A 25,867-nucleotide genomic window follows, 5' to 3' on the forward strand; every position below is an offset into this window, starting at 1 on the left:
TATTTTGATAAATACGAAGCGTGTTTGTGTATAAAATAACAGTGATAATTAGCTTCTTGTACAACGAGTGACCACGTGGACGGAGTAGTCATTGGGATCCAAGTCCTCAATTTACTGTCTAACAGCGTCGGATCCCAGCTGTGTTCCCCATCTCTTGGCGTTTTTAACTTTTACAACAGACTGAGCCAAAACACGGAGCTGGCAGCACTGATTTCGGAGATCAGGTGGCCGTTTGTTAATGATATTAAATATATCTTGGCCAAATATACTCCGTATGCGGAGTACTCCGTACTACGGACTACTTCCTTAGTGGGTTACAAATATTGAAGGCTTGCGTGCGGGCTATTGTGGGCCATTTGAAGGGTTGCATGATCAGCGACTTAACGCACACATTTGGAGCCTTAGTGTGTTAGCAATCTCTACTTCGTAAGACAAGGTAATTTGAAAGATATCGATCGTAATTGCAATGGTGTTACAAAATGATCGTAGATTATTGATGGCTGGTGGCCGGCCTCATGTCCTAAATTTCTGGCTAGGGGAGTGAGTGCAGAGTAGATCTTCAGTCCATCGATCACCTCATCGATCACTGTCATGCCTCCTATGCATAATATGTCGCATTGAATTGCATAAATCAGCCTCGGAAGTCCGAAGCTACATTTGCGATGAAGGCTGGGCACCGGAGACGGTCGATCCGACCGAAATCATTGTTTGATAAATCCATGATTACTCCGAAGAGTAAGTGTACAACACACAACATAAACCTCTCCGAGGTACGGAGTAAAAGTGAAAGAGATCAAGAAATGAACAACGGTGACCTTCTTTCACCTTCTATTGTGGGTTAGGCAAGGCAGAGAAGTACAGCTTACAACATACGCGTTAACAGTTATTAAAAGAACTTTGTTTTACCGGTGAGTCTGCCCCGAGAGCAGGCTGATCGTCCCCACTACACTATGGACAACCTTCACAATGACATCGTGTTCGTGTCTCGTAGTTACTGTGACTCGTGTATTATTAATTGCAGGGTTGGACGTGGTCATTACAAGCGTAAAAAGGTGAAGCTAATGAGGCCGAAATGCTGTAGCTCGGGTAGAACTATAATGCATGATATAGTGGTCCTAATAGAACTGAATACTGAATCGGATCAATTGAGAGAATCTACCCACCTCCCATGAATAATTATCCCGTGAGAAAATCCGAAAAGAGAAAGAAAATCTGGGCTTTGTCTGAGTGAGACCACGGCGAGTTAGACCTGATGCCTGAGAAACCAGGCCACAATCAGCCACCAGCGCCTCGGTTTTTGAACATTTCGATGCAACCCTACTCCGTACATATTACCTCGCCTCTTTGTTTGGCTTATTTTGTGAAACAGACAGTGTCCCACATGCTTAGCTCCAAAGTAATAAATTACTTAAGTTCAAGTCCGAATGTAATGAAGTGATAACGTGATAAAGTGCTGGATGCATGGATACCCGTCACACGCAATGAACCCCTGAAAGCATCTGTGGGAATCGTCCAGGTACCAGGGGACAAATTCAGGAACACAACACACAACCAACCGGAATTCAAATGTTCAAAGTCTCTCGTATCTGATCAACCACTTGAAGGGCCAGAAGGGGAGGCAAAAAAGACGAACTTAGCCATCGGAGTTCCACATGGATGATCCTAGCCTCCCCACATAGGGCCAATCACCAGCCCACGAACGGGGTGATGAGCGCTAACGAACACCAATGAACGCCATCATCAACTCAAAGGCCCAACTAGGTTCGCCCGCAGGGGCTTAATGGCATCTGAAACTGGCCAATGGCTCCATAACCAGGCGACCGGGTCCCCTCTTGGGCAGTGTTTCAGCCCTTACAGGTACTAAACCCTCTTGCGCAAGGCCCAAAGCCCGCTATTGGACCACTTTTACAGCCATCTCTGAACGTAATTCGATTCCGCTGCGGGCCTCGACTGATCACTTTACCAAACGAGAAATGAAGGGCAAAGGGCACACAGCTACTCGTGAGTACATATACTTTCGTTCCCCGTCTCCTCTTTTCTTTCTCTCGACCGTGCAAGCAGGGCTTCTTCCACAGTTCTATATCGTTTCTTTGTCGCTTCAATTTCGTCGTTTCCCCTCATTCCTTCTATCAAAATGTTCTTTCCTTCATTGGTATGTCCATACTTCTCATGAACCGGTGGTTGAGTGCGATATGGCCCACAGCTCCACCCCCAACCAACTATGGAACCATAGCTAATTTTGCACATAGATCCTGGCTGCTGGCAGCCTGTCCACTCTCATTCAAGCCATTCCTCATGGCGCGAAGCACCATCACTCTTTGCACCGTCGCGCTGCTGCTACCTATGCTGTCATGGGCGGTGACGGTGAGGCATCCGACGGATGGCCTACCATTAGCCAATGGTCGGAGTACGAGACTCTGTGAGTAGATCACCCCGAAACGCGAAGCATATCGTCGCGCTAAACATTTTTTTCTAGCTGGGGTCTCAACCAAATTCTGATTGCCGCATCATGCGACAACTCTGACGACGAAACAAGCGACATTAACACTAGCATCAAGTCGATCGCCAGCGAAACTGGCGTCGACGCTCGATTCATCCTTGCAATTATTATGCAAGAAAGTAAGGGCTGCGTTCGCGTCCAGTCCACCAACAACGGTGTTGAGAATACTGGTCTCATGCAAAGCCACGATGGCGAGGGCTCCTGCAATAAGGACGGTAGCAAAACAACCCCCTGCCCCTCCTCCATGATCACGCAAATGATCCAAGACGGCACCGCTGGAACCACCCAGGGCGACGGTCTCAAGCAGTGCTATGAGGCCCAAACCGGTGGTACTGCGGCCAAGTATTACAAGGCCGCCCGCACATACAACTCTGGCTCTATCGCCTCATCCGGCAACCTCGGCCAGGGCGGCGCAACCCACTGCTATGCCTCCGACATCGCCAACCGTGTCCGCGGCTGGGCCGGCGACGTGAGCGAGTGCGTTGAAGCTACCATTGGAACCATTACTAGCGGCGTAGAGTCGGCCCTCGGTGGGGACGACGGCTCGAGCAGCACCTCTACCTCAACCACTGCTGCGCAGTCCACGGAGACTGCTGAGCCTGTCCAGACCTCGTCCAGTGCTGCAGAGCAGCCTGTGACCACCGAACCCATTCAAACCTCCTCTGCTCCTGCCCAGGCAGCCGAGACATCGTCTGCCGCATCATCCGCCACATCCACTGAGACCACCTCTGTGGCACCTGCCCCCACCTGGACCCCTAGTTCGAACGTGCAAGTAGCCGCACAGACCACCACTCCGACTCCATCCTGGACGACCAAGTCTGCGCCAGCTGCAACAACTGCACCAGCAGCCTCCAGCTCAGCATCCGGAACAGCCCCTCTCTACCCCTACGCCTCCTCATCATGCCAGAAGTACTACACCGTTAAAGCCGGTGATTTCTGCGACAAGGTGACCGAAGCTGTTGGAATCTCGTTCCTAGATCTCCGCAGCTTGAACCCTGGCCTCGACGAGAAGTGCTCGGATCTGTGGCTCGGATATCAGTACTGTATCAAGGCTTAAGTGCGAGCCTCTGATTGATCTACTTTTGGATCTATCTACCTCCTTCTTTCACTGATTCCCAAGATCTTTTGGATCTACTTTTACCCTTCTTTCCTCTCCTTAAGGCGGTGCCTTCTTTGTATATAGCATGAGCTTGCTCTGCAAAAATTGGCTGTGGGCGATGCTGGCACCCGCCCATGGTCTTTTTACGATGAATGACACCAACAAACGCTTCTTTTACCACAATTCTTGGCTTTGCACAATCTTTGATCCTCGTAGAGTATGCGTAGACACATGGAATACCACTTTGGTGGGCTTAAGTCTAAATGGATAAGCATAGTACTTTTTGTAGTCGACAACACCACCCACTTGGAAGACTTGCACGTGTATTGCTCATTGCAGCAGTTCTCTGGCAATTCTCGTAAGGACTGTAGCAGTCCTGCTCTTGCAACGGAAGCGGTGAAAGCACATTCACACGTATTTGCGGTCTCTAGAAATGGGAATGCCCGAGTAGCTGTGATATTATTTAAAAACTCCATATCTGCCAATGGAGTGTTTTTTGAGTTTCCTGGCTTGTCGCTGGGTATTAATGTCATTGTGAGTTGGACACAAAGGCAGACAAAGAGTAACGCTTTGGCCGTGTAGAAAAAATGGAAAATGTGACAAAGCTATTGTTTCAATGAAAGCTGAGTGTCTCTGCTAAAGGCCCGAAATGAAAGAATTCAGTCGAAAATCCAGCATGGCTTTCTCTCTCTGATCTTCTATTTAAACAAACTTGAGCCCCGTGTGTCTGTTCATATTCGGCCATTGCAGTCAGCGATTTAATCTACCAAACAGTCACCAAGTTCGTCAAGAAACTCTCAATATGATGCAACCAGGTATGTTCAGATATAAGTTTGGGGGTCCAGGTCTTCCTGAGTGGGAGATGAGTGATTACGAATGCGTTTATTTTGTGACAGTGCATTTCCATGAGAGATACAGGAAATATTCCAGCGAAAAGCTCATGCAAAGTATGATCCGTCGAATCAAAAATGGGAACGCTGAGGTCAGCCTTAAGCCTCTCCATCGCCTCACTCCGCGGTGTATCTCAATGCCAGTCTATGGACCCTATGACGCCCCGAGTGCGGTCATTCTTGCAACCGCTAGAGAAGTTGCAGAGACGCGCTTGAATGAAATCCACCAAGGATTTGTGGAGATCGACATGGATCTTCTTTTCGGCGGTGAAAATTAGAATATCATGCTTCGATGTTTTTCGAACTTGATATTTTGGCTTGCAATATATGAATAAAGTCTTCTGCTTTTCTAATTCAATGTTCTTCTGTTGTACATCACCCGTAGTAAATAACTGATATATCGTACATTCTTATTCTGGCACTTTGATACTAGCAAAAAAGACATGCATTTAGTAAAAGCTAGTAGCTGTCTATCATACTCTAGAGTAGGACGACCACTAACTCAAAAGACCTACATCTTAGTCTAGGTAACTGTTTAATTGCAATTAGCAACAAGCGACACATGGGCTACTTCATCTATGAGTTCATACCATAATCATGATCCTCCTATCGTGTTAAATGTAGTATAAATAAACAATAGATATCAAGTTTTTAACTGAAGTTCTCCCCCTTCTACAGCCAGCCGAATAACCTCCTTGTTCAATCCCTCCCACCGAGTCCGTCCCTTGATAAACCAATATACGAAAGCAAACAAAGTAGTGGCACCAAATATTGGTGCCGCATAATTCATGTTCTCGCCAGTAACTGGCAACGCTGACGGGAATGCTAGCCACACTGTTACCCAGGCAGTATACACTAAAGCAAAGACATTGACCGGAAGTCCCCAGATACCCATATTCCAGTTTCCAAGGGGCGCCGCATGCTTTTGAAGCCGATTGTGCACCATGCAACTAATAGCAATAAAATATGACACAAAGAGGCCGATCGACCCGAGTGCAACGAACGCCCCAAAGGCGGCACCGTCGGCGATGTTCAAACACGCTAGAATCATGACAACGAGTACTGGAAGCCAAACGGCACGGATTGGGACGTTGTGCTTTCGGTCGATCTATCGTTCTTGTTAGCAAATATCTTCTTCGTCGTCTTTATAGTACCGTCTACTGCGGGTAATACATACATAACTAAACCACCGAGGTAGGGCTCCATCACGAGCCCACGCCCACGTCAATCTTGAGACAGACGCGATGCTCGCCAGGTTGACGGACAGCGAGATTACAAGTAACCCACTCACCATTGCGGTGGCGGCTTTCACGGACCCGGTTGCTTGCCGGCAGATCTCGATTATCGGGAAGCTGGATTTCTGGGCTTCCTCCACCGAGCCCATCGTGAAGAGCATGCAGATGACCATTGCGTATGCCAGGATACCGTTGGCGACGACGGTATAGAAAATAGACCTAGGAACGGCTTGCTTTGCTCGACGGACCTCTTCACTCATGTGTACTGCGCCGTCAAAGCCTGCAATACTTAGCTTGCTGTCTGTGCTTCTTCCAAGCATGTAATGTGTACGTACCAACAAACCCCCAGACAGGAGTCAGCAGACCTATGTTCCATGCGGGGAAGTTCGCCCAGCCCGAGGTACTTTGCGCGTGTAGAAAGACAAATTCTGGTGTGTGACGAGGTGCTAGAGCTGTGAACACAACCAGAAACACAATCAAAAGGCAGATGTGCAGAATACCCGCTAGCATTTCAATCCACGGAATTAGCCAAAATGTGTACATGTTCATCAAAGCCTCGACAATAAGCATGCCGACAATGATGAGAGTTATGTGCCATTGCTTTGGCTCGTACTCTGGGTAGTTCACGCTCGCTAGACCCTGGATCATTGTCGCAGTGGTGTTGGCAACACCGGCGAGTGTGGAGATCCACGCAAACCAGGTCACCCAACCTAGATAATGTTAGCCTTGAGCAAGGAAGTATTCCATAATTGACACACCCTGCATCCAAGTGATGAATTTTCTCTGACTCGGCGGTGCCAGGTAATGTGTCCAGTGATACTGAGCCCCGGCAATTGGTTGCATCGATGCCATCTCTGCTAGCGAGGCAGATTGAGCCATTGCACCGAACACCACAATCACTATACCCCAAGCCAAGGCTTCAGGTCCACCGTTTGAGAGCACCGTGCTCAAATTCCTACAGAGTGGTCGCGTTATTAGTGCGGAAGCACAACAAGGGATACAACTCTCATACAAAGCCTGAGTTTCCCAGCTCGACAAGTAAGTAAGTGAGAAAAAAAATATCTGGGTGAAATTGAAAAGTCGCTATCTACTGTCTCAGCTAGGAAAATTCCATCGAATTAAGGAATCGTACCTTAGGCGAAGCCTGCTCCGTGGGTCCAGTTCTTTTAAGCGGGCGGTCATAGGCATTGGAGACGTTTGCATCTCGATCTGGTGCAGCCTTTCCAACGACTTTATTTCCCCTCTCGAAAGAGAGCATCTCAAGGCGCTCCATTTGTTCTTAGCAGAGCAACAAGTCAGTCGATGACGGGAAACAAAATATTAGACAAGTCTCAAAGAAAGATCGGAGAAAGAAAAAGCAAAACTGGCATAAAGGCCATGAATCCAAAAACAAGGATTATGCAGAATCCTTGTCTTACAGTGGATCGTCCTTGTCTTGCCTGGATGGGATCGGCGTGTGCTGCAGCACCAGTATTCGGCCTGCTTTGGAGGTGGGACCAGAAGATGCACGGTTGTGGAACTTGAGATAGACCGATCAGTCGCAAGACAGGAATTATCGTGCTCGTGTGCCTCTGGTGGTGTGAAAGATCCAATAAAGAATCCGATATGAGGATACTCGGACAGTGGTTGGTTTCTCCATATATCATGTAATGTCTCTGCTAATCTACGGCATAAACATGATCTTGTTTAACGATATCCAACAAAAATCTTTCGACTGCCATGTCGTCCAGTATAACCGTTCTCCTACCGCCCCTCTTGCCTGTCACTGATAATGATCATAGTGCTTGGGTGATCACCGTGAGCACTATTCTACTTATTATCACTATCCTTGCGACAACAGTCACCTTGATATCTCGCATCCGCGTCTTGCGCAGAGTTTCCTGGAGTGATTCAACTCTATTTCTCAGCTGTGTAAGTGACTTTTCATCCACTGATTTCCTTCTCTAATCAATTCACTAGATCCTATTTATTCCTCAGACTGTGTTTGTGAATATAGCCAGCACCTATGGCATTGGTAAACACCGATATGCATTGAGCAATGCCTCATTTGAAAAGTATAGCAAGGTAAGAAGGTTAAGCACTTTGTCCAAATCTTGAGGCTATATTTTTAACATAATCAAGGCACTCTTCACTAGTCAACTCCTCGCCGTTCTTGTCTTAGGATGTTCCAAGGCTGCCGTTGCACTTCTAGTCCTATCTTTGCAACCCTTTGAGAAAATAACGCTTGCATGTAAGGTTGTTCTGGGCTTGATCGGTGCCTGGGCCCTGGCTGCACTCATAGCACTAGGGAAACAGTGCGACGAGCCCCAACCGTGGAACTCCAGCCCCGAGCGATGCGTGAACCAAGAAGCTTTATATATCGGTTTGGGAGGCATACACATGTTATTAGATGTGTTGATCATCGGGCTGCCAGTTGCTTTGCTACACCAAGTCCAGATAATACGGTGGAAGCGTCACCAAATCTCTGCCCTGTTTGCGATGCGGATCCTGTGAGTAGATCTTCAAGCACTAACAAAATTCATGTCTAACTCCATGCAGTGTTCTAGCCTTGACCATTGCTGGCCTACACTCACTTCCACCAATATATGACTCTAAGCCCCTAGATCAAACATGGCATACCCTCATGCCAGCCATCTGGCTACAACTAATCCTCAGCTCATCAATTCTCTGCACATGTATCCCAACCCTCAAACGTGTCCTCGCCGAGCTCCAGACAGGCATGATGGCCGGTGTGGTTTCAGACTTTTTTGAGCATTCCGTCTCGGGTCATACCAACTCGGGAGATCGATCAGCGTCCAAATTCGATAATGCCGTTGGGCAGAGATCGGGATCGGGATCGGGATCGGCGTCTCGCTCCCCAATTCTAAGAGACTCGCTAGATGTCGAGCGCGTGGACAGCCAAAAGAGCCTGCGCGAAAATGCCATTGTGCAAACGATCGACTACGAGGCCTTTTACGAAGGGCCTGGTTCTTCTAGGGCCTCATCTTCCCATGGCTGTGAGAGCGATGCTCGGAGCACATATCCACATGTTGAAACCTCAAAGCGACTGGTGCTCAAAGGTTGAGATTATTCCTGAGAGAGTATATCCACTCTTGTGGATATATTTATTTGTGTAGAAGTTGCGCCATTATATCCCCAATTAGATTATGTTGCGTTTAGAGCGTATATATTTTTTCGAAGTATTCCGCCATCAAACTATGTAGATCAGTCAATATATAGATCTCCTTTGGAAATCTTGGATGATATCTCATTTCTCCTGTATAAGGTTACAAGTGAGGTGCGAGATACGACTGGAGCATCTGGTGCCTACATCGTATTCCCCAGAAGGTCTCCTTTTTCGCCCCCTATGGGGCTGTGGATATCAAGTCTGGGACCGGCAATTGATGTTCGTCTCGGGTAGGTTCTGTGATGAATAAATGAATTTACACAGAGTAAATCCGTTTTCTGCCATTTAAAAGTTTATCCCAGGAACTAACCACATTGAGGTAATTTCTAAATGATTCTCAGTGAGCAATATTGACTCACGGGAAACGGGGACTTGGTGGGGCGATTGGTTATATATCCACTCGAGCGGAATAGAAAAGCTTAAGAAGGATGCTACATGCTAAAACTGCTTTTTTTGTTTTGTTTTCTAAACAATGACAGACCACGTTCTTGATATCCTGGGCCAAACCCCGGACCTCTACAAGCTATACACACAAATATGTTCCATTTATCGTGTCCCCGAGACATCTTCTCATGACACCATCATCGATACTCTAAGAAACGGACTTGACCGACTGGCAAAAAGTTTCCCATGGCTTACTGGCCAGGTTATCAATGAGGGCGCAGGGGATGGTAATACGGGTATCTTCAAAATAACTCCCCTCGAAAAAATCCAGCTCGTGGTGAAAGATCTACGACATGACCCCTCCGCACCGACAATGGACGGGCTTCGCCAGGCCAAGTACCCTTTTACCATGCTCGACGAGAACGTAATTGCTCCTTGCACGACTCTAAACCTACCGGGGAATTTGCCAAGTATCACGACCGAGTCAGCATTGGTGTTCTGTGTCCAGGCGAATTTTATCGAGGGCGGTTTGATTCTCACGCTGGTCACTCAGCATAATGTCATGGATATGATTGGCCAAGATTTCATCGGCGGATTGCTGTCCAAGGCATGCCATAATGAGCCTTTCACAAGCGAGGACCTTGCAGTCGGGAACATGGATCGGAGTCATGTCATTCCACTACTGGATGATTCGTACACCCCGGGCCCTGAGCTCGATCGCCAGATTGTGAAACCCCCGCCAAGCGTCAAAGATATTGTCTCGGATCCTGTTACACCCCTAAAATCTACATGGGCTTACATCGAACTCTCTGCGGCACAGCTTGGCTCCCTCAAATCTCTCGCCACGAATACATTGCCCGCCTCCACGGACTTTATCTCTACGGACGATGCTGTCAGCGCTTTTATCTGGAAATCCATCGCCCGTGCCCGGGCTTCTCGCCTGGAACCGACTTCTAAATCGATGTTTACGCGCGCAGTCGACATGAGACAGCGTTTTGGGTTCCCCCAGGGCTTTCCAGGTCTCCTGCAGAATTTGACATACAACACCAACACTATCCAGAAACTATCCGAAGAGCCCCTAGGTATCGTTGCCGCCGAGCTTCGGTCCCAGCTCGATCCCAAGAAGAATGATCTTGTATTCAATACACGTGCCCTCGCTACAGTTCTTAGCCGCTCGGCTGACAGGACCAAGGCGTCTTTTACTGCCACAGTCAATGTTTCATCGGATTTTATGCTTAGTTCGTGGTCGAGGATTAGCTGTTATGATCTCGATTTCAATCTGGGATTGGGCAAACCCGAAGCTGTGCGAAGACCACACTTTACCCCCTTTGAAGGCTTGGGGTACTTGATGCCTCGATCAGCTGCTGGTGAAATGCCTGTTGGTATCTGTCTGAGAGATGAAGATTGGGAGCAGTTAAAGGTAGATGGGGAGTTTACTAAATATGCTGAGTATATTGGATAATATATTTTTTTTAAAGGCATGTGAATAATTATCAAAATGATCTAATAATACCCATAAATATATCCATGGATACTATCCAGGTACATAGTTGAGGGTATCGTAGCATCCACTGTCGATCACCGTCTCCGCATTCCGTCGTCTCCGCATTTGGGAACTTGGAAGAGTCTCCTTCCTTCACTTCTCACCCTCTCTGCCCTTTTACTCGATTCCTTGCGATAATACTACTTAGGTTTACGTTAAATTATATCAAAACGTTATTGTTTGTTGTCTCTTCTTCCTAACCTAAAACCGTCAACATGGGTGGGGAAGTTCCCTTTCGCCCCGCTCCTCCAGCTTTACCCCAGTTAGCTGAACACCCGGTCGGCCAACGTATCAAGAAGATCTACACCGATCGTTTGAACCAGTTCACATCGAACGGCCAGTATGAAGGCCAAAACCTCGTCTCAAAGTATCACGAAGCCACAAACTCGGACGAAGATCATGTCAAGCTCTCTGTTTACTCGGTTCCGGACCTGCAGCGACCAACCTTCAAAGAGGCGACCGCTCAGGAATTCAAGCCAACTCACATAGGCGCCTCTTTTGGTCCTAGTTGGTCCACGCATTGGTTCCGTATTCACCTCACAGTACCCGAGGACATGCTCCAACGGGAGCATCTAGAGTTCCACTGGGATGCCAACAACGAAGGTTTGATCTGGACAGAGGACGGTCATCCGCTACAAGGCTTGACCGGAGGTGGAGAACGGACCGAGTTTATTCTCCCCAAAGATTGGTGCGATGGAAAGCAGCATACCTTCTATATTGAAATGGCTTGCAATGGCATGTTTGGCAATGCTCCTGGTGGCGATTCGATCCAGCCACCCAATCCCGATAAACACTTCACGCTCAGCACGGCACGAATCACTGCGATAAATCTAGCTGCCCGAGCACTTTACTATGATTTCTGGATTATTGGGGATGCCGCCCGAGAATTCCCAGGTGAGTCGTGGGAGTCGCATGAAGCCAATGTCGTGGCCAATTCTATCATCGATACCTTCATTGCCGGCAATGGAAGCAATGAGTCTATCAACGAGGCGCGCAAGATTGCTAGAAAATATCTTGGCAACAAAGTGGATTCGTCCGATGTGTACGACACACACACACAGCCAATAGTTTATGCAATTGGCCATTGTCACATTGATACTTGCTGGCTGTGGCCTTGGGCTGAGACTAAGCGAAAGGTAGCACGGTCGTGGTCTAACCAATGTGATCTGATGGAACGGTATCCTGAGCACCGTTTTGCCTGCTCTCAGGCTCAACAATTCAAATGGCTTAAGCAGTACTACCCATCCGTCTTTGATCGCGTGAAGCGATGGGTAAAGAAGGGCAACTTTCAGCCTGTCGGTGGGAGCTGGGTCGAGCATGATACAAACATGCCAAGTGGAGAATCGCTGGTAAGGCAGTTTTTGTATGGCCAGCGATTCTTCGAGGCAAACTTCGGTAAACGAAGCACAACTTTCTGGTTGCCAGATACCTTCGGGTACTCTACCCAAATCCCTCAGATATGCCGCCTGGCTGGGATGAGCCGTTTCTTCACCCAGAAGCTCAGCTGGAACAACATCAATAACTTCCCTCACACTACATTCCAGTGGGTTGCGCTTGATGGCAGCCAAGTCATGTGCCACATGGCTCCTGCCGAGACCTACACGGCTGAAGCGCATTTCGGCGATGTCAAGCGCAGTGTTACTCAGCACAAGTCGCTAGATACAGACAAGACATCCCTACTTGTATTTGGGAAAGGTGATGGAGGTGGTGGCCCGACCTTTGAGCACCTCGAAAAGCTGCGTCGCTGCCGTGGTCTCAGTGACCAGGTTGGCTTATTGCCCCGAGTCCAAATGGGCGAGTCTGTAGATGACTTCTTTGCAAAATTGGAGGCAAAGGCTGCGTCCGGCACTGATTTTGCCACCTGGTACGGCGAGCTCTACTTTGAGTTGCACCGTGGTACATACACCACTCAGGCAAACAACAAGCGCAATAACCGCAAATCTGAGTTTTTGCTGCGTGAGATCGAGCTTCTTGCAACCTTTGCCACCATCAATGCTTCCCGTGGTGGATATAAGTATCCCAAGAAGGAAATTGACGAGATGTGGGAAGGAACCCTCCTTTGCCAGTTCCATGATTGCTTGCCGGGTAGCTCCATCGAGATGTGCTATGACGACTCAGACAAGTTATATGCCGAAATCTTTGAGACGGGAGCCAAGCTGCGAAAGAATGCCCTCGAGGCTTTGGGACTCACCGGTGATGCCAGGAGTGAAAATTTCATGGCTCTCAACACCTTGCCATGGCCACGCTCAGAAGTCGTTGCAGTTCCTCCAGCAGTGTCCGCGTACAATGGATCCAGATACGCTGTGGCTGTTGGTACAACTGGAGTGATGCAAATCCAGCCGGCTGACTTCAAAACAACCACTTCGGTGACCGTATCCGAGATCAAATCTGGTGTCTTCCGGATGGAGAACGGTAAGCTCAGGGTTGATGTTCAGGATGGGGTTATTACATCCTTATACGATGTGGAAGCCGATAGAGAGATCGTGGCAAAGGACCGCAAGGCTGGCCAGCTAGTCATATTCGATGACAAGCCTCTTTACTGGCAAGCATGGGACGTTGAGGTGTTCCATCTTGAATCACGAAAGGAGTTGCCCGGGGGCAAGACGACCATTTTAGAAAATGATCCGCACCGTGTGAGTGTCATGACTGAGACGCAGATCAGCGACAAGAGCTGGATCAAGACCACAATTAGCCTGTCGGCATCCATATCCGATGAGCCCTCATACGTGGAAATGGAAAGCGAGGTGGAATGGCAAGAGACTATGAAATTCCTCAAGGTCGAGTTCCCAGTTGATATCACCAACACCGAAGCATCCTACGAGACCCAGTATGGTATCGTCAGGCGCCCGACCCATTATAACACCAGGTATGCACCGACCTTCCACATACTTCACAACGATACTAATTACTCTGCAGTTGGGACATGGCCAAATTCGAAGTCTGCTGTCACAAATGGGCCGACCTCTCCGAAAACGGCTACGGAGTCTCCATCCTGAATGACTCTAAATACGGTTTCGCAACATGCGGTAACCTGATGCGCCTTTCGCTGCTCCGTGCGCCCAAGGCACCAGACGCCCACGCTGACATGGGCCGCCACCACATTCGCTATGCAATTCTTCCCCACGCTGGTGCCCTCGATGCCCGAACAATCCGCGCGGGCTTCAATTTCAATAACCCACTCGTAGTTGAAAAGGCCAGCCCTAAAGCCTCTGCTTCCAATGCCCTGTTCACATCACTGTCTATCAAGGGTGCGCCATCCTTGATTCTGGATGTTGTCAAGCGCGGCGAGGATGATGTTGATGTTTCGTGGGATGGTACTCCTACCCGTCCCGGGAAGAGTGTTATTCTGCGTGTCTACGAATCACTTGGTGGTAAGGCTCGTGGTACCATTGAGACCACACTGCCTGTGAAGAGTGCTTTCAAGTGCAATGTTCTCGAGGATAATGAGAATGACGGGCTTGTTATTGCCGCCAAAGATGATCGTTCGGCGATCAAGATCGAGTTGAGGGCATTTGAGGTCGCTACGTACCGACTACAGCTGTGATTATAAGGAACATATTTGAGTGGCAGCTTTGAACCAGACCCATGGAGTATCACAAGGCACCCATAGTATGTACCTACCTCGCGTCGCACTCAATCGGAAGCAAGAGAACAAATGATATATCCGACAACGCTGTAGTCTGTAGTCTGTATAAGTTCGTGATGTACATGATATCCCATCGTAGGTGTAATAAGACAGATAAATCCCATTTCCATTTCCCGCTACGCCCAACACAACTCCTCCCAGGAGTCGTGTGAAAAGACAAACCAACCAACTCCGAAAAAGCCAAGCAGATGCAAGACGGGCGCAGATCATAAAGAGGAGTGAATCTCTCAAAAAGATTCAGTCTCTCCCATAGCTGATCTTCAGCCGCTTAACGGAAGGCTTGTCCTCGTCAGAAATATCCTCGGTCTGATTCTTGCCCTTCGTATTCTTCGACCCGCCAGTCGCCTTCTTCTTGTTTTTTGAGGAGCCATTCGAGCTCTTCATCCCGCTGGCGGAAATCGACAGCGGGTCAATCTTCATGGACATGCTGTTTCCGCCAGTCGTAGAGGTCGGTGTCGCTGCGTGGGAAGGCGTTGTTTGTACAGAGGAAGGACCGGGGGAATCCTGTGGACACAACAATAATCATTAGTCCCCATTTCAAATCAAAAACACCATACTCAGCATCCAAGGCAAGCATTTAGTTCCTTGTTTGGGTCGTTTCTGCATACCAGCATGTAACTCGCCGAGCTCCGCGAGAAAACTCGATCCGATTCCGTCACCTGCGCCTTTCGCCTCGATCCGGCCATGCTGCCACCCAAACCCAGTCCCGCGGCGCCGAGACTCGACCCGCTCGCGGAGCCTTTGATGTAGTTGTCGAAGCCCTTGATGATGTTTCCAGCGGTGGTTTCTTCCAGATATGATTGTTCGAAGCGGAAGATTTGGTCTTCAAGTTGAGCCTGGGGCAAAAGGTGGGTTAGCAGCACATCACGGTAGAATGGTATACACATCTATGGGTGGTCATTTCGCGACGGTGCAAGATTGGAGAATATGCTTGCGCAGCGAAAGAACAAAATTCCAGAGAGTGAACCACGTACGGTCCCTGGAGGACAAGAACGCGCGAAACTGCACTCACCATGCTCTTATCCATTAATCGCTTTTTCTGTAGTGTGTCTCTCAGCTCGCGGCGCAGTTTCTCGTAGTATGGTAGCCCGCGACTCGCGGCATTCTGATCCGCAGGCGCATTCGGTGCCCCTGTTGTTGCGCCAGCTGTGGGCGCCGCAGCTCCGGTGGTCGCGGACGCGGTTGTTGGAGCTGGTGCAGTATCTGCCATAATTGGAGGGCGGGAACGCAATGGGTAGAATATTGATTTTACGTCAAAAGGACGTATCTCATGCGCAGAAGAGACGAAATGAAGTTGAGATCGGGGTGGAAATTGTGTCAGTGCGTAGTCAATGACCGCGTTGGGGATCGAGAGAGTTATAGCCGGTTGGAGATCTTATCAATGTTTGTCTTGTTTGCATTCCCCTCCTTGATCGTCGGTGATGTGCTTTGTTTGTTCTCTCGCTTCGTACCACCTACGGTCTTACGAGTATATTGTCATTTTATTTTGAGACGTAAGAGGTCTCTTATTGCTGTTCTCGCATAGCTATTTACGACTGTTCAAGATGGACCACTCGATGCACACGGGCATGGAGCATGGTGATATGGGCCACGGGGGTATGGGCCACGGCGATATGGATATGGGTGGGAAATGCAATATGAATGTGAGATATAGCCTTCGGTCTACTTTGATCTCATACTAATGTTGAATCTTTGTATCGTAGATGCTGTTCACCTGGTCGTCCGAGAATTTGTGCATTATCTTCCGCAGCTGGCATATCACCGGTCCCTTTTCCTTCCTCTTGTCCCTCATCGCTATCGTTATCCTTACTGCTGGCTACGAGGGAGTACGGTCAGCGACTCGGAAATACGAGGCTGCCCATGCACAGCGGCTAAGTGCGTTCCTGGGCACTACTGCCACTACTGGGGGTAAGTGATTTACTCTTTCCGTGGGTCAATCGTTTGATATTGGAGATATGATAGGGAGATGGTATACTCTGAATGAGCAAGCTTCTTATTGATGCCTTGGCTCTCTGCAGACGCTGAGATCGCGGACCCTATCATTGCCAACGGCCTGGCGGATGCAATCTACAACAATCACCACGAAAGCTCACCACTGCTTGTAGGAAGCGAGAACAGAGCTGCACTGGCGCGCAAGGGGAAGCTTACCATGGCGGCTTTGTATGCCATCCAGGTGTTCTATAGTTTCTTCATCATGTGAGTGCCTCCTAGCAATTCCTCTAGCCTCGTCCTGGCTTGCTGACTTGGTGATTTAGGTTGCTCTTCATGACGTATAACGGGCAGGTCATGATTGCGGTTGCAGTGGGCGCGTTCGTTGGGTACTTGGCTTTCTCCGAAGATACGTCAGCTGCAAAGACAATCGCGTGTCATTAAAGGATCCAATCCGGGGCATTGACAAATTTGCAGACTCAGAGGCAGGCGTAGAAGACGACCAGTATGCCAAATTTTGAATTGGGTTTGGGATTGGAGTGGATGGATTTGAGAGCCATTTCCGGCGGAGAACGGTGCTGGTTTGTGGTGGCGACCTCGTTGTTTTGTGGTTCCATCAATCTCTCTTTTTTGCAGTAATAGTTCATGGAACTTCAACATCACTCCCATCATCACCAAACCCAAAACTGAACCCACCTCCTTCAGTCTCTTGCCCATCAGGGGTGTCCACTGTTTTCCCATGAACAATATCCTCCCACTTGCGCTTCTTGCCTTCGGTCTTCTTCTGCAACTCGTTCCAAGCCTGCTCTAGTAGGTCGGGATATGCCTCGCGCATACCGGTCATAAACCGCTCACATGGATTAGCCACGTTCTTCCGGAATCCAGACACCTGGTCCGGCTTGTTAGACAAGAAATCCAAGGCAGCACCGAGATGGCCCCGGGGAATAAAGTTCTGCGTAATAGCGATCGACGGCTCCAAGTTCACGACCAAATGCCACCACCCAGACGGAACGTGTAAGATCTCACCCTCGCCGCAGATTCCTTCCACGCAGCCCGGGGTCCGGCGTGCCTCGGCATGGAATCCCAGTAGCCATTCGGCAATGCTCAGCGGAGAAGTCACCTCGCTCTGGTCATCCGACACAAAGACACCTGGGGGCGGGGGCTGTTTCGTGCTGGACGGGAACATGATCCAATATTTGGGGCCACGTAGGACGGCATTCCATGCGCTGGTGGCATTGGGGTCTTTGTGGAACTTGCTGCCGGACCGCTCGGGACCAATAATTAGCCACTGATGATCAGGGCGGTCGTCGCCAAGCACGGAGAAGAAGTCTTCAGCGAAGCAAGCTGGGGGCCAGTACGATGCGTCGGGTGTGGTTTCTGGAGATCCGACGGACAGTCCCATCTTCGAGACGAAGGACCGGTCGAATAGGTACAGCGGGCTCTCGTCAGAGTTGTCTGCCATATAGTCGCCGTAAGTGCGCATGGCCCAGTCGACGGCTTCGGCACGGAACTTGGTCTTCCCGTATCGGGCGAGCAGTGACCCAACGGTCCAGTTCTTGTATGCTGGCCAGGCCTTGACAGGCTCAGTCAAGATGAATGGTCGGTCGGTCCACTTTGCTTGGAATTCCTCCGGTGACAGGTCTTGAAGTCGTGCAATCTGGTTCCGCGCCGGGATCTTGGAGACATAGGGGTCGAGTGAGATGTGTGCGCAGTTGAACGGCCGGTATAGAGAATCGGAGAATAGCTGGGAACAGTCCACCATGGGCACTTTAGAGGCAGGGATATTGAGATATGTTGACCGCCATGTTCCTCGCCATGTGAAGTCTTCTCTTGGGTCACTGCAACCAGACTTAGTATGGATATCGTTTGTGTTCATTGGGAAATTATTATATTATAGATAAGGGTAGGGCTCAAGAGCAAAACATCACTCGGATCTACATAATTCAACTGGATCTGCAGGCTTGTAGCTTACCGAACAAACAGCGCCTTCCAAAGTTCTTCAGCCCGGGTAAATGCATAAAAGGCCTTGCATGTCCGCCCGATTCTCAATAGGCTTGGCCCGTCGAAGCCCTCCAACAATAAGAGGATTAGTTCGTCTGGTAGATGTTGGAAGGTGCCTATGGCGTTGCGAAGACTCCAGGTAGCCAACAGAGCATTCCCACTTGGTTTCACGCCTAGTGGGTGAGAGGGAATGGCCTCCCTTATTATCTCTGCATCTTGTGGTGATGGATGACTCGGCAACGACGTGATGTCAGGCATGATCTGAGATTGGCACTTTTAGGGCTTCAAAGATGGTTTTTTAGTGGCGACCTAGCCCAACTGGAAGGTAGTTCACCAAGTAAATGGGAACAAGAGAAACTGGATTGACAAAACCAAAGAAACAGATTCAATCAATAATTTTCACCACACCAATCAAACCAAAAAACAAAATATAATCAACAAGAGGATGTTTTGATGTTCATCTCGCCCACTCTAAACTCGCTTGGGCTTGGTCACACCTCAATATGGAAAGCGGTGGGATAATGCCCCGTAAAAAAAAAAAGCGTAGCAAATGGCGCCGCGGTTGTGGCCATTCGATTTTTTCGCTTTTCTTCTCTTCCTCTTCCCACCCCATTTGTGAATTTCACATCCAACCCCTTTTTTCAACCTTTCCTAGTATCCTATAAAAAGACTCTTTCATAAAGAGTCTGAGGTACTAGAAGTCAACTTTCCCACGCAGCGAACCTATACAAGTTCGCTAAAACTACCCCACCACACCGATCACAGCCAACGCCTGTGATCTTTTCTATCAAACCGCAAATATGGCTGACAAGGGTCTTGAGGATCTTGCCGAGGGTATGTGCTACATTCCCGTCACTTTTTGATTAAAGACCCGTTACTTGGCTTTTGGCTTTCGCTGGAAGTCGCAACCGCGATCGCATTCAGTCTTGGGTGGCGTCGGATATGGAAGGCATTATATGAATATGGAGGCTAACATTGCAATTTTTTTCTCTCAATAGGGCAGATCGAGTCTAACTACGATGAGGTCACCGACTCCTTCGACTCCATGGACCTGAAGCCCGAGCTGCTTCGCGGTATGTACCCCTTCGTCTTATCAGGTGGGGTTGAAAAAAAAATACTAACAGTGGGATACCAGGTGTCTACGCTTACGGTTTCGAGCGTCCTTCCGCCATCCAGCAGCGTGCTATCATGCCCATCATCAAGGGTGAGTTTTGCTTTATTCCAAGCCCACTTTTAAAATTCGCGCCTAACCTCTGAGGTCAGGCAACGATGTTATCGCCCAGGCTCAGTCCGGTACCGGTAAGACCGCTACCTTCTCCATCTCCGCCCTGCAGAAGATCGACCCCGAGGTCAAGGCCTGCCAGGCCCTGATCCTTGCTCCCACCCGTGAGTTGGCTCAGCAGATCCAGAAGGTCGTTGTCGCCATCGGTGACTTCATGTCCCTCGACTGCCACGCCTGTATCGGTGGTACCAACGTCCGTGAGGATATGAACGCTCTCCGCGCCGGCCCCCAGGTCGTTGTCGGTACCCCCGGCCGTGTCCACGACATGATCCAGCGCCGTGTTCTGTCCACCACCGCCATGAAGCTCTTCATCCTCGACGAGGCCGATGAGATGCTGTCCGTAAGTTTTTTATAATTGATATGATGTGTATCAATCGGTTCTAACTCTTTTTTTCAGCGTGGTTTCACCGAGCAGATCTACGACATCTTCCAGCTGCTTCCCCAGTCTACCCAGGTCACTCTGCTCTCCGCTACCATGCCCCAGGATGTCCTCGAGGTCACCACCAAGTTCATGCGCGACCCCGTCCGTATCCTTGTCAAGAAGCAGGAACTTACCCTTGAGGGTATTAAGCAGTTCTACATTGCTGTTGAGAAGGAGGAGTGGAAGCTCGACACCCTCTCCGATCTCTACGAGACCGTCACCATTACCCAAGCTGTCATCTTCTGCAACACCCGCCGAAAGGTCGACTGGCTCACCGACAAGCTCACTGCCCGTGATTTCACTGTCTCCGCTATGCACGGTGATATGGAGCAGGGCCAGCGTGATGTTATCATGAAGGAGTTCCGTTCCGGTTCTTCCCGTGTCCTGATCGCCACTGATCTTTTGGCCCGTGGTATCGATGTCCAGCAGGTTTCCCTGGTCATCAACTACGATCTCCCCGCTAACCGCGAGAACTACATTCACCGTATCGGTCGTGGTGGTCGTTTCGGTCGCAAGGGTGTTGCCATCAACTTCGTCACCGCTGACGATGTTCGCATGCTCCGCGAGATCGAGCAGTTCTACTCCACCCAGGTTGAGGAGATGCCCATGAACGTGGCTGACCTCATCTAAACACCCTAACTCTTGACGTCTTGATGCGGTTTACGATCGCAGAATCTGCGTTAAAAGTGGCTTTCTGCGTTTCCGCCTGCAGTGTGCCGGGGAAATGATTGGGGCTATGCTTCCGCATATTGAGTCGACAAGTCGACGCCCCGGCCATTCCCCCGGCCCTTGCTATGGTTTCCTATGTCTTGCACCAACGGAGATGAGACATGTTTGCGTTCACCTCTTGCTGCTCCGTTTTATCTTATTTTTTATGCATTTCCCTCTGTTTTTCCCTTGTCTGTATCTAGCTCGCTCTTGTTGGTTAAGGATGCTGCTTCTTCTCGTACTTAATCAATAGACCGGGCCAAAATGTGACTTGTTCCTCAGGGCGTCGTCCTTGAATGATATTAAAATACGTATTCTGTTTATTGAATATATATACCTAGGGTAACTATCACCAGCTTGCCCCCGGTTGATCAGTACCTGTTGTCTAGATTCCGTAATATTAGTTATTCTTTCCTCTCACAAGTGTGTGAGGACCAGAGGGACACAAGCGCAATTGATGTCTGTTTGACAGCCATTGGGCCCATCATCTTGAGGCCCAAAGATTTGTCGCCCGTAGCCCAAGCTTCATCACGAATTGGAGAATGAAGCCCTAGTTTCTGAGGCCCCCAAGATTTTACAAATTCAGTATACTCTCATGAAACGGAACCTTCCCGGTCGGTCGTAAGTAGGAGCCACATGTTCCGAACTTGCAAGCAAGGCCAGAGGGGGTCATCCGGGCCTTCTTCAAAATCGCAGCTCTCTAAATCTCAGAAGCGAATATGTCAACGCTTGGAATGTGCCTCTACATTGACAATTATCAGGCCTTTGAGCTTTTTCAATATCTTTGCACTCAATATCTCTCACTTTATTTGTCTTTTATAGATATTGAATTCCTCGGAACATGTTCCGATGCTCGGACAAGCGAGCCGATGGTTGTGGCTCAATGTGGAAACTGTTGATATACCAATTCACAAATAACGAAAGCCGTATTTTAATAAACAGACTGTGGTGCTATTGGGACTTTTGTGCGAATAATAACCCGTGTACTTCGACACTCGAAGTATAAAATTCAATCAAACACAATATATATCGCGAATCATACACGTAGTAGTGGAGGTTAATGTATTGTTGAATAGTACCCTAATTGATCATCATTGAATTCTATACTCCGTAGTGTCAGATATATAGATACATATAAAGATACATGTCTTTCTCTCTATTTTCTTTAGCATGCGAAATAATGCTCTACATAGTGGGTAAAGATACAAGCGGTCGGCGCAGAAACCCGCCCAATTCTGGAGTTCTCCGCATCGTTCGGAGAACACCCGAACCTCCGATTAACCCTCCCCCACGACTTCTTTCCTTGAGTTCTCTTCTTTGTCAATCGCATAGCTCCAATTCCCTCCAAAATGGCTTCCATCCGCGCCAACTGCCGCAAGATTATGTGTATCGGCCGTAACTATGCGTGAGTCTCCCTGTCTCCCCGCGCCATATTTCCCTCACGAGTTCCGACAGCGGCGCCGCTTTCTCTCCCTCTGGGCCATAATTGCTAACAGCATGGATTGATACAGCGATCACATTACCGAGCTCAACAACACAGCCCCCAAGCAGCCATTCTTTTTCCTCAAGCCCGCATCATCCATCCTCACCCCCGGTTCGGGTCCCGTCCTCCGTCCCAAGGGCGTCAGCCTGCACTATGAGGTCGAACTGGGACTGGTGATCGGCAAGACCGTGCGCGATCTCGATCCCAACGACGAACAGGCCGCATTGGACGCGATTCAGAGTGAGTGCAGCATGCGATCCGGATCTGAATGGGCATACCGCATTGTACACCACATCGGTGGACTAAGGACATGGGATCAAGCAGCAAGTCGCTAACAAAACAAAATCATTGTGGTAAACAGGTTACGTACTCGCCATTGATATGACAGCCCGCAACGTGCAAGATGAGGCGAAGAAGAAGGGCCTTCCTTGGTCCATCGCCAAGGGCTTTGACACCTTCCTCCCTATCTCGCAGGAGATCGCCAAGTCGCGCATCCCTAACCCACACGACGCATTCCTGCGCCTGAGTGTTGGCCAGAATGAGCGTCAGGCTGACTCAACTAGCCTGATGCTGTACCGCATTCCCCAGCAGCTTGCGCAGATCTCACGCGTCATGACGCTGGAGAAGGGTGACATTGTTCTTACCGGTACGCCCAAGGGTGTTGGACAGGTCAAAGCGGGTGACGTTATGAGGGCATCGATTGAGGTTGGTGGAAAGGAGATTGAGGAGGGACGGATTGAGGTCGAGGTGCAGGATCGCGAGGGGCGGTATGAATTCAAGGAGACTTAAGTTTTTTTTGGGGTTGTATATTTTGACTTATAGAGACTAGAAGTATATATGGTGAAATCATCATTTGGAGATTCAAAGAACAACAAAGTGATCTACCGGGCACACATTTAGGACACGACAAAAAACATACAAAATAAATAAAATAAAATAAACAAATCCAGGGAGCCCTGGAGCATCCATAGCAACATCTCTCATCAGAGTCGAGAGTGAAAGAGGAGCCGTGAATAAGTTGGCAACAGGTTCCCCGTCTGCCAAGACATTGCAATGTTTGCCTCCGACTTCAAGGACCAAATGTTTTCCTCGACTCAAACATCACTAGACCTATCAACATGCAAGTCGCAGAGATTCTCTCAGACATCAATTCCCTCCGCGTCTGCGTAAGTATCATGCTTCCTCCAGAAGGCTGCCCCACTACGACAAACGCGTCCAGGCCGCGTTTTGGAGAAACAGTACCCCACCGGATAATATGACAACGCTGACAGCATGGCACAGGGTCACAACGAGGCCCTGGCACTGGTGAATGTGCACAAGAATATCACAGGCTCGGATTCAACCGAGTCTGGTAGCGCATTGGCTGATAAGAGCCCAGCAGACGACAAGGCCGATCTTCGTCGTGCAAAGGAACTGGTTGAGCTACACTATGAGGTGAAGGCGAGACATGCCAACGGAACTGTTGACGAGGAGCTGAGCCAAGCTCGGCAAGATGTCCGGCGTGTTCTGAGGGAGCTGTCGACTGTCTAATCACTGCCATTGGGACTTTTCTTTTTTGGATATGGAAACGGGCGTTCAGGATCGCGGTTACTGTTTTTTTTTTCCTTTCCCATTTCCTCTTCCATCATTTTTTTGATTGAGCGCATGGATTTCGGTGGGCTAGTTTGGTCCAAATATCCTATTGGATTCATCTTGACTTGCTCTTTGCTTATGACATTCTCCCAAATGCACACTCACACGCCCCGAGTTCATGAGAAAGGGAACTGTGGAAGTCCATGAGTTGATGAATTTATTGCATCTGCAGACCCTCACAACTCTTTCTGGACGTACTGTACGATCTGATCATGAGCAACTACGCGTCCTTCGGTCGTTTTGCACAAATCTCCAATGACCCTGGCCCGCCTCTGAATCTCTTTATCCTTTATCACTCGCAGAAGGGCCGAAGACAGCTCTGATCCGTTTATTTTTGGTGCCACATTGCGGCTTCCATGTAAGCCAATGCCTAGCCACTCTACTCGGGCCGGACAATCGTATGTATCGAACCACTGGGGTAGAATGACCTGTGGAGTACCAGCCCTGGGAAGAGGCATCAGCGCCTTTTCTTTCATTAATGTGTGATCTCAAGGAAAACTTACTTGCATGCCTCGAAAAATGAATTGGCTCCTCCATGGTGGACATATGCAACTATATTACCGCCTTCCAAAATAGATATAATCTCTGGCTGGATCCATGGGAAAATCCTCGCTTTATCAGAATTAACAAGAGGTCCGAGAATATTCTTGACCTTCGGGGAGCTTTCCCAGTCATATTTGAGCTTCCACAAGACCTGCATATTAGGGAACTCGTGCACAACAGCCTGAATTGCCATCGTCATCTGCATTGCATCATCCTCTGGGGCTTGAACATGTGATCCAAGACATATCAGAATCGTTGGTTTCTTCAACCACAAATCCAGTGCTGGATCGCTTTCTATAAGCGACGAAAATGACCGGACGATTGGACCACAGCTAATGACATTAACCGGGACATGTAACGGAAAATCCATTTCTCGGAATGAAGGTGAGAGATGCAGATGGTTTTCACAGTAAGGCGCCACGTGGGGAAATGTAGTCCGAATTCCTGCTTTCATTCGAATTTCCAGAAGATCACGAATGGGCTTGCCGAAGCGAACAATCCATCCGAAGCAAAACACCATATATATATTTGCCAGTATCAGTCTCCATGGTAGGGGATATGGATATCCTGATCCGGTACTGAATATGAAAGTCAGTGAGATCTTCGAACTCCATCAAGGAGATATGAGTTGCTCACAGGGGGTATTTCCAAAAAATCCCAGCCTTCGGCTGGACAGTTACCACGATATCTTTCAAAGGCACAGGCCACAACATCGCAATTCGCGACTCAATACTGCGAGCGGCATCTAGTCCTAGATGCAACAGCGGATCTGCAACCACGACTACCGGACGAACATCTTTCAAAATCTCGAGACAGCTCCGGTATGACAGTATATACTCTTCAGGCTTCCATCCCAGCACGGATATATTGATTAGGTTACATGCGTCACGCGTTCCGGCAAGCCCTGGCCGATGACATATATCCGGTATTGTACGGGTCACGATCTCAGACAGGGATGGACCTGCAATTGGATGAAAGTGAATGACTTGGTCGTACCCGGGTTTGTCATTTATCGCTTGCACCCGAGTCGATAATTCCTTGAAGGAGGCGATGTGGATTTCGAACTCGCCACGGCGTAGAAACTCTTCGGCCACTGCAAGTGCGACGTTAGACTGCCCATGCTCGGGGCTTGTGAGGAAGAGGATAGGCTGTTTTGGAGGGGACATGATGTTCATTTTTTCGCTCGAGTTTTCTATGGGTCCTAATTGAATAGGTTGTTCCTGGTCACAGGTTTTATTTTGAGTGTCTGAACCATGTATCCCACCATTATAAGATGCGTTGCATCTTATAAATACTAGCCGATGTATGGTTACTCGGTGCTTACTGAAGTAGACAAAGGGGAATATTCATTGTGTGGGTTCTTTCATAGTGACTCGAAAGGGAAGGTAGTATCCGGGTGTCATAT

At 49.0% G+C, this 25,867-nt stretch overlaps 12 protein-coding genes across 12 annotated transcripts; 8 read left to right on the forward strand and 4 right to left on the reverse strand.

Moving 5' to 3' along the window:
• Positions 1–2,134: 2,134 nt before the first annotated feature.
• Positions 2,135–3,557, forward strand: PEX2_020570 (LysM peptidoglycan-binding domain-containing protein; the record flags this gene model as incomplete). The annotated part of the gene is made up of 3 exons (XM_016739332.1): positions 2,135–2,152; positions 2,250–2,419; positions 2,477–3,557. 3 exons carry the CDS (start codon positions 2,135–2,137, stop codon positions 3,555–3,557), a joined length of 1,269 nt encoding a protein of 422 aa, XP_016599271.1.
• Positions 3,558–5,132: 1,575 nt separating this feature from the next.
• On the reverse strand, positions 5,133–6,997 carry PEX2_020580 (Amino acid/polyamine transporter I; the record flags this gene model as incomplete). Its single annotated transcript, XM_016739333.1, has 6 exons — positions 5,133–5,597; positions 5,667–6,004; positions 6,060–6,434; positions 6,483–6,679; positions 6,737–6,807; positions 6,857–6,997. 6 exons carry the CDS (start codon positions 6,995–6,997, stop codon positions 5,133–5,135), a joined length of 1,587 nt encoding a protein of 528 aa, XP_016599272.1.
• A 446-nt stretch (positions 6,998–7,443) lies between these two features.
• PEX2_020590 (uncharacterized protein) lies at positions 7,444–8,788 on the forward strand (the record flags this gene model as incomplete). The annotated part of the gene is made up of 4 exons (XM_016739334.1): positions 7,444–7,635; positions 7,684–7,788; positions 7,846–8,213; positions 8,263–8,788. The coding sequence occupies 4 exons, from the start codon at positions 7,444–7,446 to the stop codon at positions 8,786–8,788; spliced, it is 1,191 nt and encodes a 396-aa protein (XP_016599273.1).
• A 574-nt stretch (positions 8,789–9,362) lies between these two features.
• PEX2_020600 (Transferase) lies at positions 9,363–10,736 on the forward strand (the record flags this gene model as incomplete). Its single annotated transcript, XM_016739335.1, has 1 exon — positions 9,363–10,736. The coding sequence occupies one exon, from the start codon at positions 9,363–9,365 to the stop codon at positions 10,734–10,736; it is 1,374 nt and encodes a 457-aa protein (XP_016599274.1).
• A 296-nt stretch (positions 10,737–11,032) lies between these two features.
• ams1 (alpha-mannosidase) lies at positions 11,033–14,361 on the forward strand (the record flags this gene model as incomplete). Its single annotated transcript, XM_016739336.1, has 2 exons — positions 11,033–13,683; positions 13,734–14,361. The coding sequence occupies 2 exons, from the start codon at positions 11,033–11,035 to the stop codon at positions 14,359–14,361; spliced, it is 3,279 nt and encodes a 1,092-aa protein (XP_016599275.1).
• A 339-nt stretch (positions 14,362–14,700) lies between these two features.
• Positions 14,701–15,673, reverse strand: PEX2_020620 (chromatin modification-related protein EAF6/MEAF6; the record flags this gene model as incomplete). Its single annotated transcript, XM_016739337.1, has 3 exons — positions 14,701–14,967; positions 15,072–15,299; positions 15,476–15,673. The coding sequence occupies 3 exons, from the start codon at positions 15,671–15,673 to the stop codon at positions 14,701–14,703; spliced, it is 693 nt and encodes a 230-aa protein (XP_016599276.1).
• A 334-nt stretch (positions 15,674–16,007) lies between these two features.
• On the forward strand, positions 16,008–16,836 carry PEX2_020630 (low-affinity Cu transporter; the record flags this gene model as incomplete). Its single annotated transcript, XM_016739338.1, has 4 exons — positions 16,008–16,106; positions 16,167–16,371; positions 16,482–16,659; positions 16,719–16,836. The coding sequence occupies 4 exons, from the start codon at positions 16,008–16,010 to the stop codon at positions 16,834–16,836; spliced, it is 600 nt and encodes a 199-aa protein (XP_016599277.1).
• Positions 16,837–17,035: 199 nt separating this feature from the next.
• On the reverse strand, positions 17,036–18,651 carry PEX2_020640 (putative F-box and JmjC domain protein; the record flags this gene model as incomplete). The annotated part of the gene is made up of 2 exons (XM_016739339.1): positions 17,036–18,230; positions 18,365–18,651. The coding sequence occupies 2 exons, from the start codon at positions 18,649–18,651 to the stop codon at positions 17,036–17,038; spliced, it is 1,482 nt and encodes a 493-aa protein (XP_016599278.1).
• A 542-nt stretch (positions 18,652–19,193) lies between these two features.
• tif1 (putative eukaryotic translation initiation factor 4) lies at positions 19,194–20,726 on the forward strand (the record flags this gene model as incomplete). Its single annotated transcript, XM_016739340.1, has 5 exons — positions 19,194–19,227; positions 19,392–19,466; positions 19,529–19,597; positions 19,657–20,015; positions 20,073–20,726. The coding sequence occupies 5 exons, from the start codon at positions 19,194–19,196 to the stop codon at positions 20,724–20,726; spliced, it is 1,191 nt and encodes a 396-aa protein (XP_016599279.1).
• Positions 20,727–20,820: 94 nt separating this feature from the next.
• On the forward strand, positions 20,821–21,057 carry PEX2_020660 (uncharacterized protein; the record flags this gene model as incomplete). Its single annotated transcript, XM_016739341.1, has 1 exon — positions 20,821–21,057. One exon carries the CDS (start codon positions 20,821–20,823, stop codon positions 21,055–21,057), a length of 237 nt encoding a protein of 78 aa, XP_016599280.1.
• A 1,096-nt stretch (positions 21,058–22,153) lies between these two features.
• On the forward strand, positions 22,154–23,817 carry PEX2_020670 (fumarylacetoacetate hydrolase family protein; the record flags this gene model as incomplete). The annotated part of the gene is made up of 5 exons (XM_016739342.1): positions 22,154–22,209; positions 22,316–22,527; positions 22,649–23,054; positions 23,316–23,453; positions 23,559–23,817. 5 exons carry the CDS (start codon positions 22,154–22,156, stop codon positions 23,815–23,817), a joined length of 1,071 nt encoding a protein of 356 aa, XP_016599281.1.
• A 1,277-nt stretch (positions 23,818–25,094) lies between these two features.
• Positions 25,095–25,637, reverse strand: PEX2_020680 (glycosyltransferase family 1 protein; the record flags this gene model as incomplete). Its single annotated transcript, XM_016739343.1, has 1 exon — positions 25,095–25,637. One exon carries the CDS (start codon positions 25,635–25,637, stop codon positions 25,095–25,097), a length of 543 nt encoding a protein of 180 aa, XP_016599282.1.
• Between the last annotated feature and the right edge of the window lie 230 nt (positions 25,638–25,867).

The sequence above is a fragment of the Penicillium expansum genome, assembly GCF_000769745.1.
Source record: "Penicillium expansum strain MD-8 chromosome Unknown contig53, whole genome shotgun sequence".
Lineage (NCBI taxonomy): Eukaryota > Fungi > Ascomycota > Eurotiomycetes > Eurotiales > Aspergillaceae > Penicillium > Penicillium expansum.